At 38.7% G+C, this 16,996-nt stretch overlaps 1 protein-coding gene across 10 annotated transcripts in view; it reads left to right on the top strand.

Moving 5' to 3' along the window:
• Positions 1-16,996, top strand: part of MYBPC1 (myosin binding protein C1) — a 69,623-nt gene that overhangs the window by 35,657 nt on the left and 16,970 nt on the right. For 7 of the 10 annotated variants that reach the window (XM_072923482.1, XM_072923483.1, XM_072923480.1 and 4 more), the window contains 14 exons: positions 207-263; positions 3,734-3,900; positions 5,001-5,133; positions 6,688-6,812; positions 7,427-7,532; positions 7,825-7,991; positions 8,612-8,774; positions 9,543-9,649; positions 10,871-11,004; positions 12,142-12,298; positions 12,833-12,937; positions 13,547-13,735; positions 14,813-14,947; positions 15,020-15,100. In XM_072923482.1, coding sequence (XP_072779583.1) covers positions 207-263; positions 3,734-3,900; positions 5,001-5,133; positions 6,688-6,812; positions 7,427-7,532; positions 7,825-7,991; positions 8,612-8,774; positions 9,543-9,649; positions 10,871-11,004; positions 12,142-12,298; positions 12,833-12,937; positions 13,547-13,735; positions 14,813-14,947; positions 15,020-15,100 — 1,826 coding nt within the window. The remainder of the gene's footprint in view (positions 1-206; positions 264-3,733; positions 3,901-5,000; positions 5,134-6,687; positions 6,813-7,426; positions 7,533-7,824; positions 7,992-8,611; positions 8,775-9,542; positions 9,650-10,870; positions 11,005-12,141; positions 12,299-12,832; positions 12,938-13,546; positions 13,736-14,812; positions 14,948-15,019; positions 15,101-16,996) is intronic. The other 3 variants (XM_072923485.1, XM_072923488.1, XM_072923489.1) reach the window with 1 other exon arrangement.

Below are 16,996 nucleotides of genomic sequence, written 5' to 3'. Positions count from 1 at the left end.
ACAATACAAACCTTTGTGTTATTTTTCACAAATGCCTACAGAAACATAATCTGTGTGAAAAAGCATACAAGTTTGTGTTGATTTTATACAATTATTTGTGTTTCTGCACAGTGTTGAATGTATGAAAAGTGTAGAGCATTTGCAATGAGTGTTGTCTAAGTCTTCCTGTATTAAACAAAGATTTGATCTTTTTCTGTTAATAACAGTGGTGAAGGACAAGAGGATGCAGGAGAACTTGACTTTAGTGGTCTCCTGAAACGTAGGTGAGAGCCAAGTGATGCAGTGAGCAGGTGTGGATTGCAAACCATTAGGTTCACACACAGAAACAGTCAGGGGCAGCATTAATAACTCCTTAAGAATTTCGTGACCTTTCAACTTTTGAATGCTTCTAACTGTTTTTATTCTCATAGCATAATATGCAAATGTTCTGTTAATCTTACCTCTAAGTATGCAGAAAATAAACCTCAGATTAGAGTGCACTGGGAAAAGTGAACCTCAGCCTAAAGAGGCCAATAATATTTAGTTCACTTGCTACTTTTGTGTTTGCATGGAAGGCAGGGGGGGAAATTTCCTACACAGGGATGAGCAGTACAGAAAATTGAGTCTGGCGCAACAGTAAGAAAACTGCAAAGGTTAAATTTATTTCTGTGGATACATCCTCACTTGATTTTATAAGTATACTGATATTAAAAAAAAAAAATCATATATCATGTTTTCAAGTCATAGATATTGGTATAATTCTTTGTAGCTTTTTATTTAATATGTACACACAAATGCTCAGTCATGTTTTATTTAACTCAAATGTTTTGATGAAAAAAATTGGGGTACATGTTTCTCTGATTTGCCTTGAAAATCTGGCGTTATGATAGTTATGTCTCTGGTTATCTCAGATCTTAAACCCATTTTAGTCTTTCACTTGATTAAGACAAGATAGTTAATTCATCATCTTTTAAAATCAAGCAGAGAAATTCTATATGCCATTGAAATCAATAGCAGCTGATCACAGGGAACTGAAAAAGGAATTACATCCTTTGTCTCATCTACCACTTACTCTGAAAGAGGAAAATCTGTAGTATTAATTACATTAAATGGTCACAAAGGGCTCATTGGCTATGAGGGTGAGGATAGCATTTAAGCAACTAAAACACACAGGAAAAGCTGAAGCTGAAAGTAGACAAAGAATTACCCAGACCAATTCCAATCCACCAGGTCTTTGGTTTTTCAAACTTCTCATCCCTAATTAGGACCTTCAGTTTGTCTTTTCATCCTACTAATCAAACTTGCCATGCCAGTTCTCATGACCACCTGGTGTTTCAGTAGTAGCATGAGAGATGCATGTGAGAGTTCTTGGTGTTTTTGTGGAAAGATAAATGTGATTTATGAGACATTATCACTTTACTAACATTTAACTCTTAAGATTTGTAAGATAAATACTGTACAGCCTTATAAACATGGAATACCTGTTGTATGTTTAATGGATAAAGCAAATATTTCATTTTTAGACACCATTATTTGACTTTGGTCAAATTGGTTCACCTTGCTTCAGGCCCTGAAATGCAACCTCATATTTCTGAGCTTAATTGAATGAAATTCTTAATTAAGCCACAGTGTGGATATTAATATCCATGTGTGTGGATATTAACATCCATTATAACAAAGACAAATCCATGGCTTTATTTCAATCTTTACAACAGGTAATGTTGGAATTGCATTCTTTCTCTTTTTTTTATCGTTGTATGACCAAGGAAAGACCTAGAACTTTTCCCTTTTGGTTCATACTATTTGAAACATGTTTTTTTTTAAAAAAAAACAAACAAACAAACCTAAATGCATACAGTCAATATACTGTCTATTTTCTAATTTTCTGCTGGTTGGCAGGCAGATGTATTAAGTCTTTTCTCAGTAAGCCACACCATGACTGGATACGCCGCTTTGTCAATGCAGTGGGTCAGTAGCAGCATAACATTCCAAAAGGCACAAGAGCTAAAAACCACTCAAACATTTAGGTCCTTGTTTTGTCATTTTTGGGTTGGTGGTTTTTTTTTTTTTTTGTTTTGTTGGTTTTTTTGTTTTGTTTTGTTTTTAAATACATCTTGCAACAAAATGCACATATTTAGGAAAGAGATCTGAAAGTGATTTCATGGCAAGGTCAGAGGTCAGTCTGCTTAGGAAATACCATGCTCTGTTTGGCCTCTGGTCTCAGCTCAAACTACTGAGGTCTCAGAACAAAGTTGGCTTACTCTAAGCATCAAAATTCATTCTCCAGTTATGCAAGAGGAAAATGAGCCTGAAATTGAGTCTTTCAGTCTGGTTGAAAGTCAGGATCCTCATTCTCAACCACTGCCTGATTTAAAGGGGAGCTGTATTTGGATTCCCACAGAGTGCACAGCTCCTTGGCATGGGCAGACACTGCCTGGGAGAGGACAGTGCTGCCCCAGATGTGGCTCAGGTTTTACAAGTGTTTGAGGGCTGGCTGGTCTCCACCTGCCCCCATGCAGAAGGAATCTCACTGAAATGGTAGCATTCGCTGTACAGTCACCCTCAGAAAAGCATGAACATGGATAAAAGGAACAAATTATAAAATTACATACCTGAGATTGTCTAATTTACATTGCTGTCTCAGAATTACTGTTTTTGAAAGACTACTCAGAGAGAACCTCTCTTCCTTTTTAAAATTACAGACATATTATGAAAATTAATAAACTTCACAGACTAAAGAGCAAAGTGGTTTCCATAGTTCCTCATCCAACCATCTCAGGGATCTTTAGTGCTATTTCTGTATATGTCAAAGAAAATCCTCTCTTTGACTCCATAAATCTCAGTTCTAACAGTGCCTCTCTGCAAAACTTGTTGTTTTTTTTTTCTCAAAAGTTTATTTTCTTGCTCTGTTCTCAAAAGTACTGATATTGTCAATCTGAAAAAAAAGATTTTTTTTAGGTTGCTTTCATTGTTCTATCATTTAGTGGCTATCATTGAGAAAATAATTATGCTTATCTTTATTGGTTGTCTTAGCCTGGAGTTGCAGATAGTAAATACAGTATTGAAATTTTTGTGTAAAGGTGATTCCTCACACAGGCCTCTGAACGTATTTCCTGCTCTTAAGACTGAGATACACATGGAAGCGAACAGATCCATCCTTCAAGTCCAAGTCAGTGTGGAAATCTCCAGTTCCTATTCATATAACTACTTTAAGTAATGCTGAGAAACACTGGTGTAACTATAAACAGACACAAATTCCCCTGAATTTCAATGTCCTGTCACCAGTCATCCCCAGTAGCAGTTACAGGGACTCACGGTTTGAAAATATTTTTACATAATTTTGAAATTTACAGATTAGGCTCAGTTGTGCCATCATAAATTGTGATTAATTCCATTGAAGTTACAGCAGATTAAACTGATTTAAGTGGGATTAGCCTGTATACTATTACATTTTCAAACTGTATTTTTTTTGAAACATTGAAGCAATATAAAAATTCTTATAACTGATTGTATAAGAAAAGGACAAATTAAAACTTGCATTCAAATTCTGCCTTGAAGAATTGTAAAGTAAGGCATGAATGCCATTCTGAGCTACTCCGCTCATACTGAGTGAAATAGAAAAAAATATGATGGTAGCCTTCAAATTTTGGTCAAAACATTTCTAGCCTCACCATAGATTCAGCTTCACCTATTTTTTACAGTGTGATAAAACCTCACTACCTCTTCTCCCATAATTTTATTTTGCTAATGTCAGGGAGGTGAAGCAGCAAGAGGAAGAGCCTGAGGTGGACGTGTGGGATCTCCTGAAGAACGCGAATCCCAGCGAGTACGAGAAGATTGCTTTCCAGTACGGCATCACCGACCTGAGGGGGATGCTGAAGCGGCTGAAGCGCATGCGCAGGGAGCCGAAGAAGAGTGCAGGTACGGATGGGGCTGAACGCTCCTGTGCTCGTTAGTCGCATGCAACAGTTCACCTTAAAAACACAAATATGCTTCACTTCCATGCTGGGGAACTTTGGCACTACAAGTCATTCCTGCAGGGAGTTTATCAGAAGGCAGCTTTGGCCCATGGTGGAAGTGTAAACACCTTATCCAACGCAGTCCTTACCTAAAGCATCCCTCCTTCTCAGATAAACACTGGTTCCATCTGGAGAAATGTCACTCAGGTGTATGGATAGGGGTTACCTAATCAAACAATACAAAAATTATACTTTGTGTTACCATCAATATCTTCTGCTCTAAACAGAGGTCACTCCAAGAACATGCGGTGTCTGCTCTCCATAATCTCATTTTGCACTTTATCTCCATTGCCCAGAAATCCCAGCTGTACCAGACCCTCCACCCTGCACTGGGTGAGGACATTCAGACCTGAATTCTTTCCCCATCAACCCTACTGAATAGTTTGGGAGGTGTAATTACATACAGAAATATATATATATACACGTGTGTATAAAATATGTGTATATGCCACAGAACATGTTTGCACACACATATAAATACAATGCACTGCCCATTATACTGCTGTGGCATCTGCTGGTTCCTGGACAGCATTTCAGAACTGGATGCAGTATATACTTTTGCTGTGTCACTGGTTTCCTGGAGGCATCCTTGTTGTGTGGGTGAAGTCCTCCACAAATCCAGCTGTAATCCAGCTGCCTGATACACCCTCTCTCCTCATCCATTACTTCACATCATAACATATGTTGTAGTACTACACATTCATTTTTTACATGTATTTCATTCACTGCATCTAGCCAATCCTATTTGGAATACAGTCACACTGCATGGTCTTGAAGAGATGCCAGCTTGATCTTGGTCAGGACAACCAGATGTGAAAAGCTTTGTGCTTATTCTAGTGTTTCTAGATGATTCCATGGAGACCAGTGTGAGACTATCTCGTGTTGCATAACATTGTGTTCGTGTATTCTGACAGGTTTGACGAGATTTATGCAATGTCATTTCAGCATCCACGTTCTTGTTTTCTGATCTCATGTTAAAATAACACTTGACTTCCACAACAGCTTTTGCCAAAGGCCTCGATCCTGCATACCAGGTGGACAAAGGAGGCAAAGTAAGATTCATGGTGGAACTAGCAGATCCAACAGTGGAACTGAAGTGGTATAAAAATGGCCAAGAAATACGACCAAGCGCAAAGTAAGTGATTTTAGCATATGTGAGCAAGAAAATGGATACACATCTACTCTCTTGACAAGTGTGTTGCCTAGATCTCTCTGTTTGCTCAGGCTGCACCAATTTTACTGAGGAATTTAATGAGATGTGAGGAGTATGCAAATGATGCTGTGTTGCTCAGGACCCAGAAAAGTACACTGTAGGCTAAATGTACTTGTCTCCTTTGTCTCAAGACAAAAGTCTTAGAGATCCTCAAAAAAATGTGGTGCCATTTTCTACTCAGTAATTTTCAAAAATGAAGAAGCACTGCCAGTAAATAAATCACTTGTCCTTGGTCCTGTGTCTGGAGGTGGACACAATTTTTCTACAGTAATTTTGTGTTAAGAGCAGAGATGTTGAAATCACACACTTACCCAGCCAGCTCATAAACCCTGGGAAAAGGGGGGTGAGTTTTATCTCATCTTCCACTACTCTGTTAACACCCTGAAGTCAACAGCCTGCACCATCAGTCATGAGCAACAGGTCTAGTGTACACAAGCTTCTTTACCTGTACCACCTGCACATTGGTTTATTCTCTGGCTTTTTCTAGAAGAAATGCAGGTGCAGACATGTAGAGCAGGGCCTGGAAGTTGAGTCCAGTCCTTTTTGTGGGCACAACCAGCAGAAAACCCCATTCCACCCCTGAGGAAGATGTGCATAACAATGTAATGTACCTCAAAGGGTTCTCAGCAGCATGAAGTCCTAGACAATTTTTTCTTTTACTAGTTAAAAAATATAGTAATTAACAAAAGGCCTTTTTAAAGAAATGAGGCAGATTTCCTTCATTCTGTTGAAATCAATAAAGGATTTTGGTTAAAATCCATGATTGACAGAAAAATGGATAATGGAGTACCTCTCTTTAGCCCCTATATCTGACATGAGCAATTCAGAGGTGTTTTGCAGGCAGCGCTATGGATTCCTCTCCAGCAGGAGGGGCTGGATTGAGTGCTGCAGTGCATTTCTACCAGGCTGCTGAAGCAGCTGTCAGATGCTAATGAGCTTCGCTCATTACAAACCTGGAGCAGATCTAAACTGGTGACATAAAGGTGAAAGGCTTCATATCCCATTACCAAAACTCCATATCCCATTACTGGCATCCTGTGCCATCTGGCTTACCAATAATATTAACCTCTTAACTTTGGCTATTATTATACTTCACAAAAATGTTGGAATGAGTGATGGTGTCCTCTTACTGGTTATTTTCAGCTTTACTCATCTAGAGTTTCAGACTCCATTTTATTTGCCATCATTTGACTCCAGTTTTTTTTTTTTTTTTTAATTTCTTCTTTTCGCATCACCCAGACCTGGGATCTTGGAACAAGCCAGAAGCAGCTCATTATCACTCTACACCATAGCTCTTTTTTTGCTATAAGTCTATGACAGCTCTGTTGAAACTTGGAACTTGCTTCCAAGGACAATTTTCCCAGTACTGTGTATACTCCAGAATTTTTGCATCTAAAAATCCCTACAGCACTTTATACATAAAACAAAAGGGATCCAGAAGTTTTGCTAATGTGTCTTTGCTGCATTCCTATCCAGATACATTTTTGAGCACAAAGGTAACCAGCGAATTTTATTCATCAATAACTGCACGATGACAGACGATGCTCGCTATTACGTAACAGCTGGTGATGAGAAATGCTCCACAGAACTGTTTGTGAGAGGTAACTATGTCAGCTTAATGCTGTTTCACCTGCCCTAAATTTACGTGCCTTCTTTGGCTGCAACAGAAATTATCAGGGAGCATCTGGTTTGGTATATTTTTGAATTTGCATTAGCAGCTGTTAGGATCACTTGGTATTTCTGTGATCCCTGGCCATTTTTTTTTCTCATCCTGTAGTTAGCAGCTTAGTGAAAAGCCTGAAATGGGGATACAGTCAACTTGGTACTGTGCATTGGATCTAGTGGGGCTGTGGTGCCCTTCAAAATTTTAAGCCATTTTGGTGTCAAAGCACTGGCTTCCCCTAACACCACACTTGGTATCTGAGGACTCTGGTATTGTCCAAGTGCCCTCAGGTCAGGCTTCTTCAACTCTCTTTGCTCCCCTGGTGTTGATTATCAAAGCAAAAAAGGTATAAATATGAACAAATGTCACTTTTATTGAGCAAATTTTCTACTAGCATTCTAAGGAGCAAGAACTTTTTTTTAAGGCAGAAAAGGCTGCAATGATACTCATATTAGAACTTGAAAGTAATACTGCCTTCTAGATGATTTAGAAAATCTCTTTCTCTTGGTTTTCCTTCTCAGATCGTAAATCTGTAATTTTTTCTTTCCAAAGATCCTCCGATTTTGGTGACCAAAGGCCTGGAGGATACCAGCACCTATGTTGGTGAACGAGTAGAGCTGAGCTGTGAAGTGTCTGAGGATGATGCAAACGTGAAATGGTAAGACACACTTTGAACAATTTCCATGAAAATAAACCCCAGAGGCTTTTAATTGTGGACAAAATTGTGGGCAGCTATTCCTAAACAAATAAACCTGAAAATTTTTAAGAAAATCTCAATAAAACCTTATTCAAAAATTTAGCAACACCAAAAATACCCTTATACATGGATGAGTTTGTTTAACCTTTTCTTGTGCCTTATAGTCTTGCAAAGTCTTTTCTCGGAATTTCAGTCTATGGAAGTCTTGCACAGGACTTCCTTTGGAAAATAAAAATTCTTTCCTTTCCCTTAGGTTTAGAAATGGTGTAGAACTCTCCAACGATCCTAAATCTCGGTATCGAATTAAGGTTGAGGGTAAGAAGCACACTTTGGTCATAGAGGAGGCTGCCAAAAATGACACTGCAACTTACTCAGTAATGACAACTGGAGGGCAATCAGAAGCCAAGCTTTCAGTTGACTGTGAGTATCATCCACCTGGCTCCTGAATTCATAAGCCACAGTGTGCTGGCATACAGAAATGAACAATTTTCTTACCTTTCCCTGGGGGTTGAAAAGGAGACTTAATTTCCATAGCAATTTTTTTTGCTGTGAATCTCCAGAAGAGTGACTTGCCTTCAGACACGATTTCCAGCAGCAGGCAATGAACTGGCTCTGCTTGTTAACTTCCTGTCACTCCATTAAAATGGAAAACAAAGTGATCCATCCAAAGGTGAAATAGGTCAACAAGGTGAACTTTCAAGGGAAGTATCTGCTTTTCTTCAGACCTTTCAGGTTTTCACAGGAAGGCCAAACCAAGGCACAAGCACATGACTGTGTAGTCCTCTCAGCTTTGGTTGTGTAATATCTCTTTAAAGGGCTTATGTCTTTAAACAAAATGTATCTGATCCATCCTCTGAATTTATCTTGCATTATGCAGAAATGTACATTTTTATTTGTAATATTCATGCTGCTCTTGGCTATTTGGTACAAATTGGCACCCTGACCAATACATGCTGCTTTATTATTAAGTTGGAAATTACCCCCCATGGCTACTGAACTCCATCATCTTTCTTTAATGCATCTGCTTCTGTGTTCCTAAGTGAGACCTCTGAAGATATCACTTGCACTAGAAGACCAGACTGTGAGGCTGGGACAGGAAATCCACTTGAAGTGTGAGATATCTGAGAATGTGGAAGGGAAATGGTACAAAAATGGACAGCTGATTGAAGCTAGTGACCGTGTAAAGCTTTATCACAAAGGAAGGTAAGCCTGTTGTGTTTTGGCTTGCCTTTTGGTGGAATGAAACTGTGGAGTTGTGCCAGTATGTTGTTACCGCACTAAAAATTATCTGTTAATCAAGCCTAACCTCTGTCCCTCAAGACATTTATTTCTGTAGTTTTAAAAGCTATGTCTCCTTGCTTCCTTTAATCTTGTGTATTTTGGCTGTGGAGGACAAAAATCAAATTCTTGATCCACCTAAGTTCAAACTACTGATTTTTCTTTCCATTACTGTTGCTGGTGGTATGGGATATTAAGCAGAAGAATAAAATTATTGTTAGACATGATTAAAAATATACAACTCTTTTTCTCTTTCCTTTCTATACCTCTTTTTCTCCTAGCTATTTTTCTCCTGTTTGTATCAACTGACAAAGATAGACCAACATAAGTCAGAATATTCCCACAATGGGATCACCTACAGATTTTTTTCTTGAGCAACCAAAATGTAGTTTAATGGCAGCAGCATAGAATCCCTGTGTAAAAGAGATTACACTCCTGTATTTTCCTTGTTCTGTGTTCAAATAAACAATATTAGAATTGGTTACTTTATTTGGTGGTTGTCTCAATAATATTTTGTACAAAGCACATGGTATTTAATTGCCTAAACTACCACTAAGCAACAAGCAAAGGATTTTTAGTCAGTAATTTTATTCACTTGCACATATCTCCTAAAATTTTCACATATTTTTCCTTAAAGCTTCAAGCAGTGTTCAAAAATAATTTACACAGATTTCTTTCTCAATTCTTTTACAGAATCCACAGATTTGTTATACCAGTTTCTGCTGTTGATGATGAGGGGGAATACATGTTTGTGCCAGATGCCTACAACATTAATATTCCATGCAAAGTACATATTGTGGGTAAGTATACTGCACAGTGATCTGTATGGAACATCTTTCTCTGACCTTTGGAAATTCAATGCAGTGTGAAATACCCCTGATCAAAACCACTTTGTGTCCTCTGAGTGGGCATCCACCAGAGCAAACAGACCTGCAGTTTTGGCAAAGTGCAGTTGAGCTGCTGGGAGAGTTCTTTGTCTATGCTCAGGATCTGCTCATAGTTTATGTTCTGGGCGGAGCTCCTGGGGGAGGCTTCTTGAAGCTGAGCTCCTAAAGCTAAACCATTGTGAAGAGTTTATGCAAAAAGCCTGTTGCTATCACTTCTCAGATATACACCGCTGTCTTTAAGAACTGGTTTGCTAACATTGCAAAATGTGATTTAGTTTGATAAGAGAATAGTAGAATAAGCACATCTTTACCCATCCATTAAATGCTATCTAGAAGGAAAAATTTTTCTGTCTAGCTTTGATTCATCTGGCAAAGCAGGAGGCTTGTAAGTGATCCAAGTCCTTCAAACAAAAATAAAACAGGGCATTGACTATTCCCACAGCAATACCTCACCACTTCTAACTGCAACCAGCAGCTTGGAGGTCAAAAGAACAGCAGTATAAATGACTAAAGTTTTAGAAAACATGTTTTTTAATTTAACCTGAGAGATATGGGATATGTGTATTACAAAAAGTATTGGTGGGATTTAGGGAGTATCAAAAGGGAAGTGGTACTAAAGGGGAATGACCACTGTTATATTTCTAATATGTTAAAAAAAGTAACAAGTGGATATTAATCAGTTATTCTCCATACACAGAGTGCATAAGAAAAGTGAAGTTTTTTGTTTCCAGAAAAGGATTGGAGTTTATAAATTTTAAACTGCAAGGACAGTGAAGGATGAAGCGTGGTTAGATGTGTCATAAAAAAGCCCACAACTGAAATTCCCCAGAGCCACTTAGAGGAAAACGCTCTCAGAAGTTACCTGAATACACATAATTCTGCCTCAGGGAAACAGTTATGGTTTTTTTCATATGGTCTTATTATTCCAAAACGTCTATGGTGCCATGATTTCTTTTTCATCAAGGAATTATTCTTTAAATAGATTTTTCTTCACAGGTTTTCTTTAAAACAAAATTCAATTGCTTAAAACTACCAAGAAAATAAAACATAGAGCATGTTTCTGTGTGTTGCAGACCTGTGCCAGGTCACTGAGCTCTCAGAGCAGTAGCTACATGTCTAAATCTCCTTTTTCAGATCCTCCTAAGCTTCACCTGGATGGTCTTGGGGAAAATAACACTGTGACAGTAGTGGCAGGAAACAAACTACGACTTGAGATCCCCATCACTGGTGAACCACCTCCTAAAGTCTTTTGGAGTAGAGGGGACAAGGTACCTTGTCATTGTAGAGGCTTCTTTAGCTGAATAAGGAGCCTTTTCCTTTAAAAACATAATCTTTAGCCTTTTGAAGATATAGATTTTAATGGCAGAAAATAAGAGGGAGATGCCCTATTGCTCAAAAAAGAAAGGTAAAACAGATAAATATTATTTAATATCTTTTGAACCTTTCTAAGGTTCAAAAATTAAGAAGGAAAAAAAAATTACTTTACTATTTAAAAAATTAGTAGAGGAGAAAGATATATGGGATGCAGAAGAACAGTTGTGAGAATTTGCCAAATGGCTATTTCTTCTATACATTCAATGCCCAGAATGGCTGCCAGGTTTCGGCAGGAAGCCATGATATGGTCTGGTTTTGGAAAATGAATGATAAATTTTAATGGAGTTGAAGTCTCAAATGAAACAATAGGCAACTGGGATCTTGCATCTGGTGTCTTAATGCAAAAATTTTGCTTAGATCAACCCTGGCTCTTTAAATACCAAAATAGTCACTTTTTCACATTTAAATTTTCATTGTGCAATGTAGAAGCTGGGACATGTTGCCACCACTGCTCATATCAAACTTATCTGGTCAAATCTGTGACCTCTATTTTTCAAATATTAATTGTAGTGTCACCACTGTGGTCCTGTCCAAACAGGGAATTGTTCTAGGAGAGCTCCTACACATATTCCAAAATATGTGACAGCATTTGAAATCCATGAGGAGAAACTACTTATCATTGCAATCACTCTGACCTTTCAAGTGAATGACTTACTTTTGATCTGACTTTTGGAAGAATCACCCATTCTTTTTCCATCAAATTAATGATATGTGGTGTTGGCAAAAGTGTGTTCCACCTCAAAGGAGAAGCCTAGTGCTTCATCCTTTATGATGGAATGGCTTAATTGAGTAGTAAACTAGTAGTTATTAGTAGTAGTAAAATAGTAGGTACTATGTTTTACTTATTTTAGTTATTTTGTCAGTTTTCTCATTAGGTGACTAAAATGCTGAGGTTTGGTGTGGTTTTTCTTACAGTTGCTTTAATGTTTTTGTTGAAGAGACCTGTACTGCTTTCAAATTTTGATTTTTGAATATTGTGATTCTCAAGTCCAGAAAATATGACTTTTCTCTCTGTTCTTTGTGGCTCTTAGATGGTCACAGACAGTGGAAGAATACGGGCAGAATCTTACCCAGACAGCAGCTGCCTGGTCATTGATGCAGCTGAGAGGGAGGACTCAGGTCCTTTCAGAATCACTTTAAAGAATGAGGCTGGAGAAGACACGGCTCTAATCAACATTAAAGTGGTTGGTAAGTCATGTGAAACAGTGCCTATGAGCCATGTCTTTTATCACTGCAGAAGGATCTCAAGAAACTTCTCAGGAAATTTTCCTACTTGTTCCCATTGCCTGGTGTGGAACTGGGATGCAGGGTACGAAAGCTGGGTGTTACTGAAGGGAGTAGGAGCTTGGAAGGGATTTAAGTAGGAGTTGATTATTGCTGCTGCCAGGGGCCAAACTTCTCTGGTTGCCTCAGTCTGCCATTATCACTCCTGATTCTCCACTCCCCCTGTGGCTGTGGGCTCTGTCTTGGCACATGCCCTCGAGAGCCTCTCAAGTGTCTCAACCGTGCAGAAGAACTTGGCATTCATCCATTCCAAACCACCAGCCACGATCCACTAAATTTCTTTTTCGTGCTCTCTCTCCTCATTAGGAATTCCTGCTGCACCTCAAAAACTATTTAGATTTGTTTCTTATTTGACATTTTTAATTTCAACCTATAAAAAAAAAAAAAAAAAAAAAGAAAGAAATATTTTTTAAAATAATGTTTACTTTGTTTAAACAGATGTTCCTGATCCTCCTCAGGCACCAAATGTGACTGAGGTGGGTGAAGACTGGTGTATTATGACCTGGGAACCTCCAGCAAATGATGGTGGATCACCCATTTTAGGTACATACTATTTTTTTTTTTTTTGGTGGTGACTGTCTAATACAGACAAAAGAAGCAAACACTGAATAGGATCAGAGTTTAGCTCAGGCCCTGGAAAGTGGCACTGGGAATATCCAGTAGCTAGTATGTTCTACCTACTCTGACTTTATCAGATACCTGTTTTCTTAATGCTTCGAGATTTTTCATTTTCTATGTTGTTACATTATGTCCCCTACTTGAAAGACAACCTCTTATAAAACCAAACTTGGCATTGTTAGTAATCTGTTTGAATGTTAGAAGAAATTTCAGAAACAATTTATTGGATAAAATGGAATATCTTTTAATACACCAAACCAAGAGGAAAGTCAGATGGGCCCAGAGGTCAGTAGAACCAGACCCTTTTCACTAAACACAGCAGTTTTATAAGTCATAAAAGCTCATACATGGCTATGAAAGCAAATAGGTGGCCATCAGATAGCTTGCAATGATGAAAATTACCACTCTGAAGCTAGAAGGGAATATTGAGATGTATCCAGGTAAAAAATTGTCACTGGGCAGTCAAAAAATAGACCTTTTATTACTGACCTTTATGCCATCACTTATTATCATAAAATCTTTTCTGGTCAAAAGGATATTTCATTGAGAGGAAAAAGAAACAAAGCTCCAGGTGGATGAGGCTGAATTTTGAACTGTGTAAGGAAACAACTTTTGAGCCAAAGAAAATGATTGAAGGTGTTGCTTATGAGGTCCGTGTGTTTGCTGTCAATGCCATCGGCATGTCCAAGCCAAGCATGCCTTCCAAGTCCTTTGTTCCTTTAGGTAAGTAAACAAGAGCAGAGATAGGTATGCATTTAGAAAATAACCATTAATATGTTATTAAAATCACCTAATTATATTTTTTTATTAGTGTGACAGCTAGAAGGCTTTGTCATTCCCGCAGTGACAGGCTAACTCAGTGGTCTTTTCATATAAAGAAACAAATTTTCAAACTATTGTGACAACTACAAGTCCCTGTAAAAGAAAGGTCTCTTGTTCTGTAGATCAGCAAAGGTTCCCCCCTTGCTCAGCAGCACCCCAAGAATGTAGAGGAGGAGGAAGGAGGGGGCTGTTACAGCTCCAGCATGCTCCCTTCTCTCCAGACATACCTGCTGAGCTAGAAGACACTGCTCCCAGTTTCTCTGCTCTACCAGCCACAGCTGCTTGTCCTTCTCTCTCCTCTGCAGGAGGAATTTATATTCCCTGGGTCAGGCTGTGAGCAGATATGGGATGAGATAGCTGCTTTTTCCTAGCATGGTCCTAACTGGGAAAGATGTGCCAGGGATAATGGGAAATAGCCTGTCGCCTTGATAGTAAAAGGTTTTTAAAATCATGGGGATTTAGGGTTAAAAGGAAAATTAAGCTTAGTAAGCCCTGAAAAAATAAATACCCTAAGTACATGAAGGCCTTGTACCTTGAACTGCACCTCTGTAGCTAGTACATGATAAATGATATAATTGTTAGATGTGATGATTGTTTAGTAATTAAATATAGTTACTGTTTAATCGTAAGAATAATCATCAGAAACTGTGGTCAGGGGCCTAAGAAAGATGACGAGAAACTTGTGCTTGAATAAAGTCAATGTATACAATAGAACAATATAAGTTTAATAATTAATATGTAAGTTATATAACGATAGAATATAAAATACATTCAGCTCGAAAGCCATGTCGGAGTCAGATTTGGGTCTGTATCCCTGATTCCCAGAGCTTTTAATAAAAGCACCTGCATATAATCAAATCCCGTGATTATGCGTGTTCCTGAACGCTAACAACCTGGGATACTGAGCTAGAGCAACACAGACCATAAACGTAAACCTTTAGTGGTAACAGTGTCCGGCCTTCTCCCCGCTTGCTTCAGCTGTTACCAGCCCCCCAACCATGCTGGCAGTGGACAGTGTGACCGACACCTCGGTGACGATGAAGTGGAGGCCACCAGACCAGATTGGGGCGGCGGGGTTGGACGGCTACGTGGTGGAATACTGCTTTGAAGGAAGTAAGTGAGAACACCCGGAGTCCCTGACTCACAGGGAAAGTGGGTGAGACTTTCTCCATTTTTTCTCTACAGGTATCAGGTGCTCTGGCTGTCAGGCAGAGAATAATCAGGCAGAAAACCTCAAGGAGCAGGGTTTTGTTCAGGCTTCCCTTGGTTTGTATTCCAGATGTCACCCACTGACTATGGTTCAACTTTTCTTGCACTTGATTTGAAGTCCAAATCCAAAGCCATATAATCTGCTGTAGTGTACCAAGTACCGTGCTAATAACTCCCCTCTTTCAGATGCTAAATGAGAGTCAGGGCAGTAAAGAGTTCATTGGTGGATGAAGGCATAGGAAATAATGAATGGGTAAAGGTGTGGCCCAAAATATGTTCAGGCTGACTGGGTTTTAGGGACAAGAGGTTCTCAGTGTGGTAATCTCTATGTTGACATGTTACTAACTAGCTACTTCAAGTGCCAGCTGCCAACACTGAGAACAGCCTCTCCAATAGCTCCTGTAGAAGTCATCTAGGCATGCAAAGTCCATGTCTAGATCTTAAATTTCTCCAACATTTCAGTGCAGTTTTGGGGATCTTTAACTATGTCCATCTAAGACAAAAATATATAAGAACTGAAGGAGGAAGATAAAGAGACTGAATTAACTTTTGAGAGTAAAATAAGAAGGAACAGGGAAATAGAAATTATATTTTACAACTAAGAGTCTTTGGTGATCAAGCAGCAAAAACTTAGTATTTTCCAGCACGTTTTCTCCTGAACTTACATCAAATGAAGCCTATTTTCAAAAAGTAAAATCCACCAGCACCTGGGTAAGTATCAAATAGCCTGGAGTGGTATGTGCAATACCCAGCCTCTGTGGACCAACATTTCAACTGCAGCAATGTTGTGGACGTGGATGAAGAGGACACAGTTATCTTCAGCCCCTGCTCCTTGTGCTCCTGCAGAGCAACTGCTGTTACTCTTAAGGTTGCTGTAAATCAAGTGAGGGGTTGAACACCTTTTTCCACAAAGGCATTATTTCAATGAAAGTTTTCCATGAATGCAATCCATAGCCTGGAGACAAAAGGTAGAGGACAGAACCTGTCATTCATGCTGTCACATGTTTCAGATTCAGAAAATCCAGGAAAACAGTAGGTCATAAACATGGTCATGTGCCATGGCACTCAACTCTCTCTCAGGCAAGTGGGAGAGGGTGTGAAGAAGAACCACTGGCTTTTCTCAGGAGCACTCAGCATCTTGTAGTATTGAGATGAATATCTTTAAGGAGCAGGACTGCAAGAGGCTCAAAGACCCGGAGAAGAGTACCTGAAGGGAGACTCAGCTGGAATGGTAGGAAGGGTTTTCCTTGTATATTGGGAGGGAGCTGTGGGAACAGCTCAGAGTGAGTAAGCATGCAGTCTTCCATCAAGACACAGTGTTCTTTTTTTGTTTCTACTGCACAGGCTAGGTGTAGGGGAATATTAAGGGGACTGTCAATGTGAGGACTTCAGTGTATGCTGTATATTTTGCTTTGTGTAGCATTGGGTAGAATGAAAGGGAATAATGCTGCTTGACATTAGAGTATGTGATATCCAGATTAAGTGATAAGAGAGGATGAAAAATTCAGACAGGTTAATTCAAAGTATGGCTTTGAAAAGGAATCTTCTAAATCTGTCTTTAAAGGGCTATTAGACAGAAGAACAATAAATACCTATTAAATGGAACAAATTCTTTACTTTTTTTTCCAGATAGGTTTTAAACATGAAGATACAACAAAATGACAGCCAAGTCTGTCATTTTACTGTTACCCACCTCAGTTAAAATACAATGGGTACAATGTATTTTACAGAGTTTTGAGTGTTTATGTATATCTATATAGATCTCCTATATATGCATATACATCTATATATACACAATTGACATTATGTATATATGTTATGAAGATGCTTAGGAAGCAGCAAGATAAGCAGAAAATACCAATTTTAAAATGTCAATTTTAAAATGCCAATTTCAAAAGTCATGTTATTGGATTATTCATCTTTTTCTCTCTGTTCAGTTGTTTTTCCCTTTCT

The sequence above is a fragment of the Taeniopygia guttata genome, chromosome 1A (assembly GCF_048771995.1).
Source record: "Taeniopygia guttata chromosome 1A, bTaeGut7.mat, whole genome shotgun sequence".
Taxonomy (NCBI): domain Eukaryota; kingdom Metazoa; phylum Chordata; class Aves; order Passeriformes; family Estrildidae; genus Taeniopygia; species Taeniopygia guttata.
Note: the sequence above shows the minus strand (reverse complement) of the source record. Positions and strands in the feature narration are given on the sequence as shown.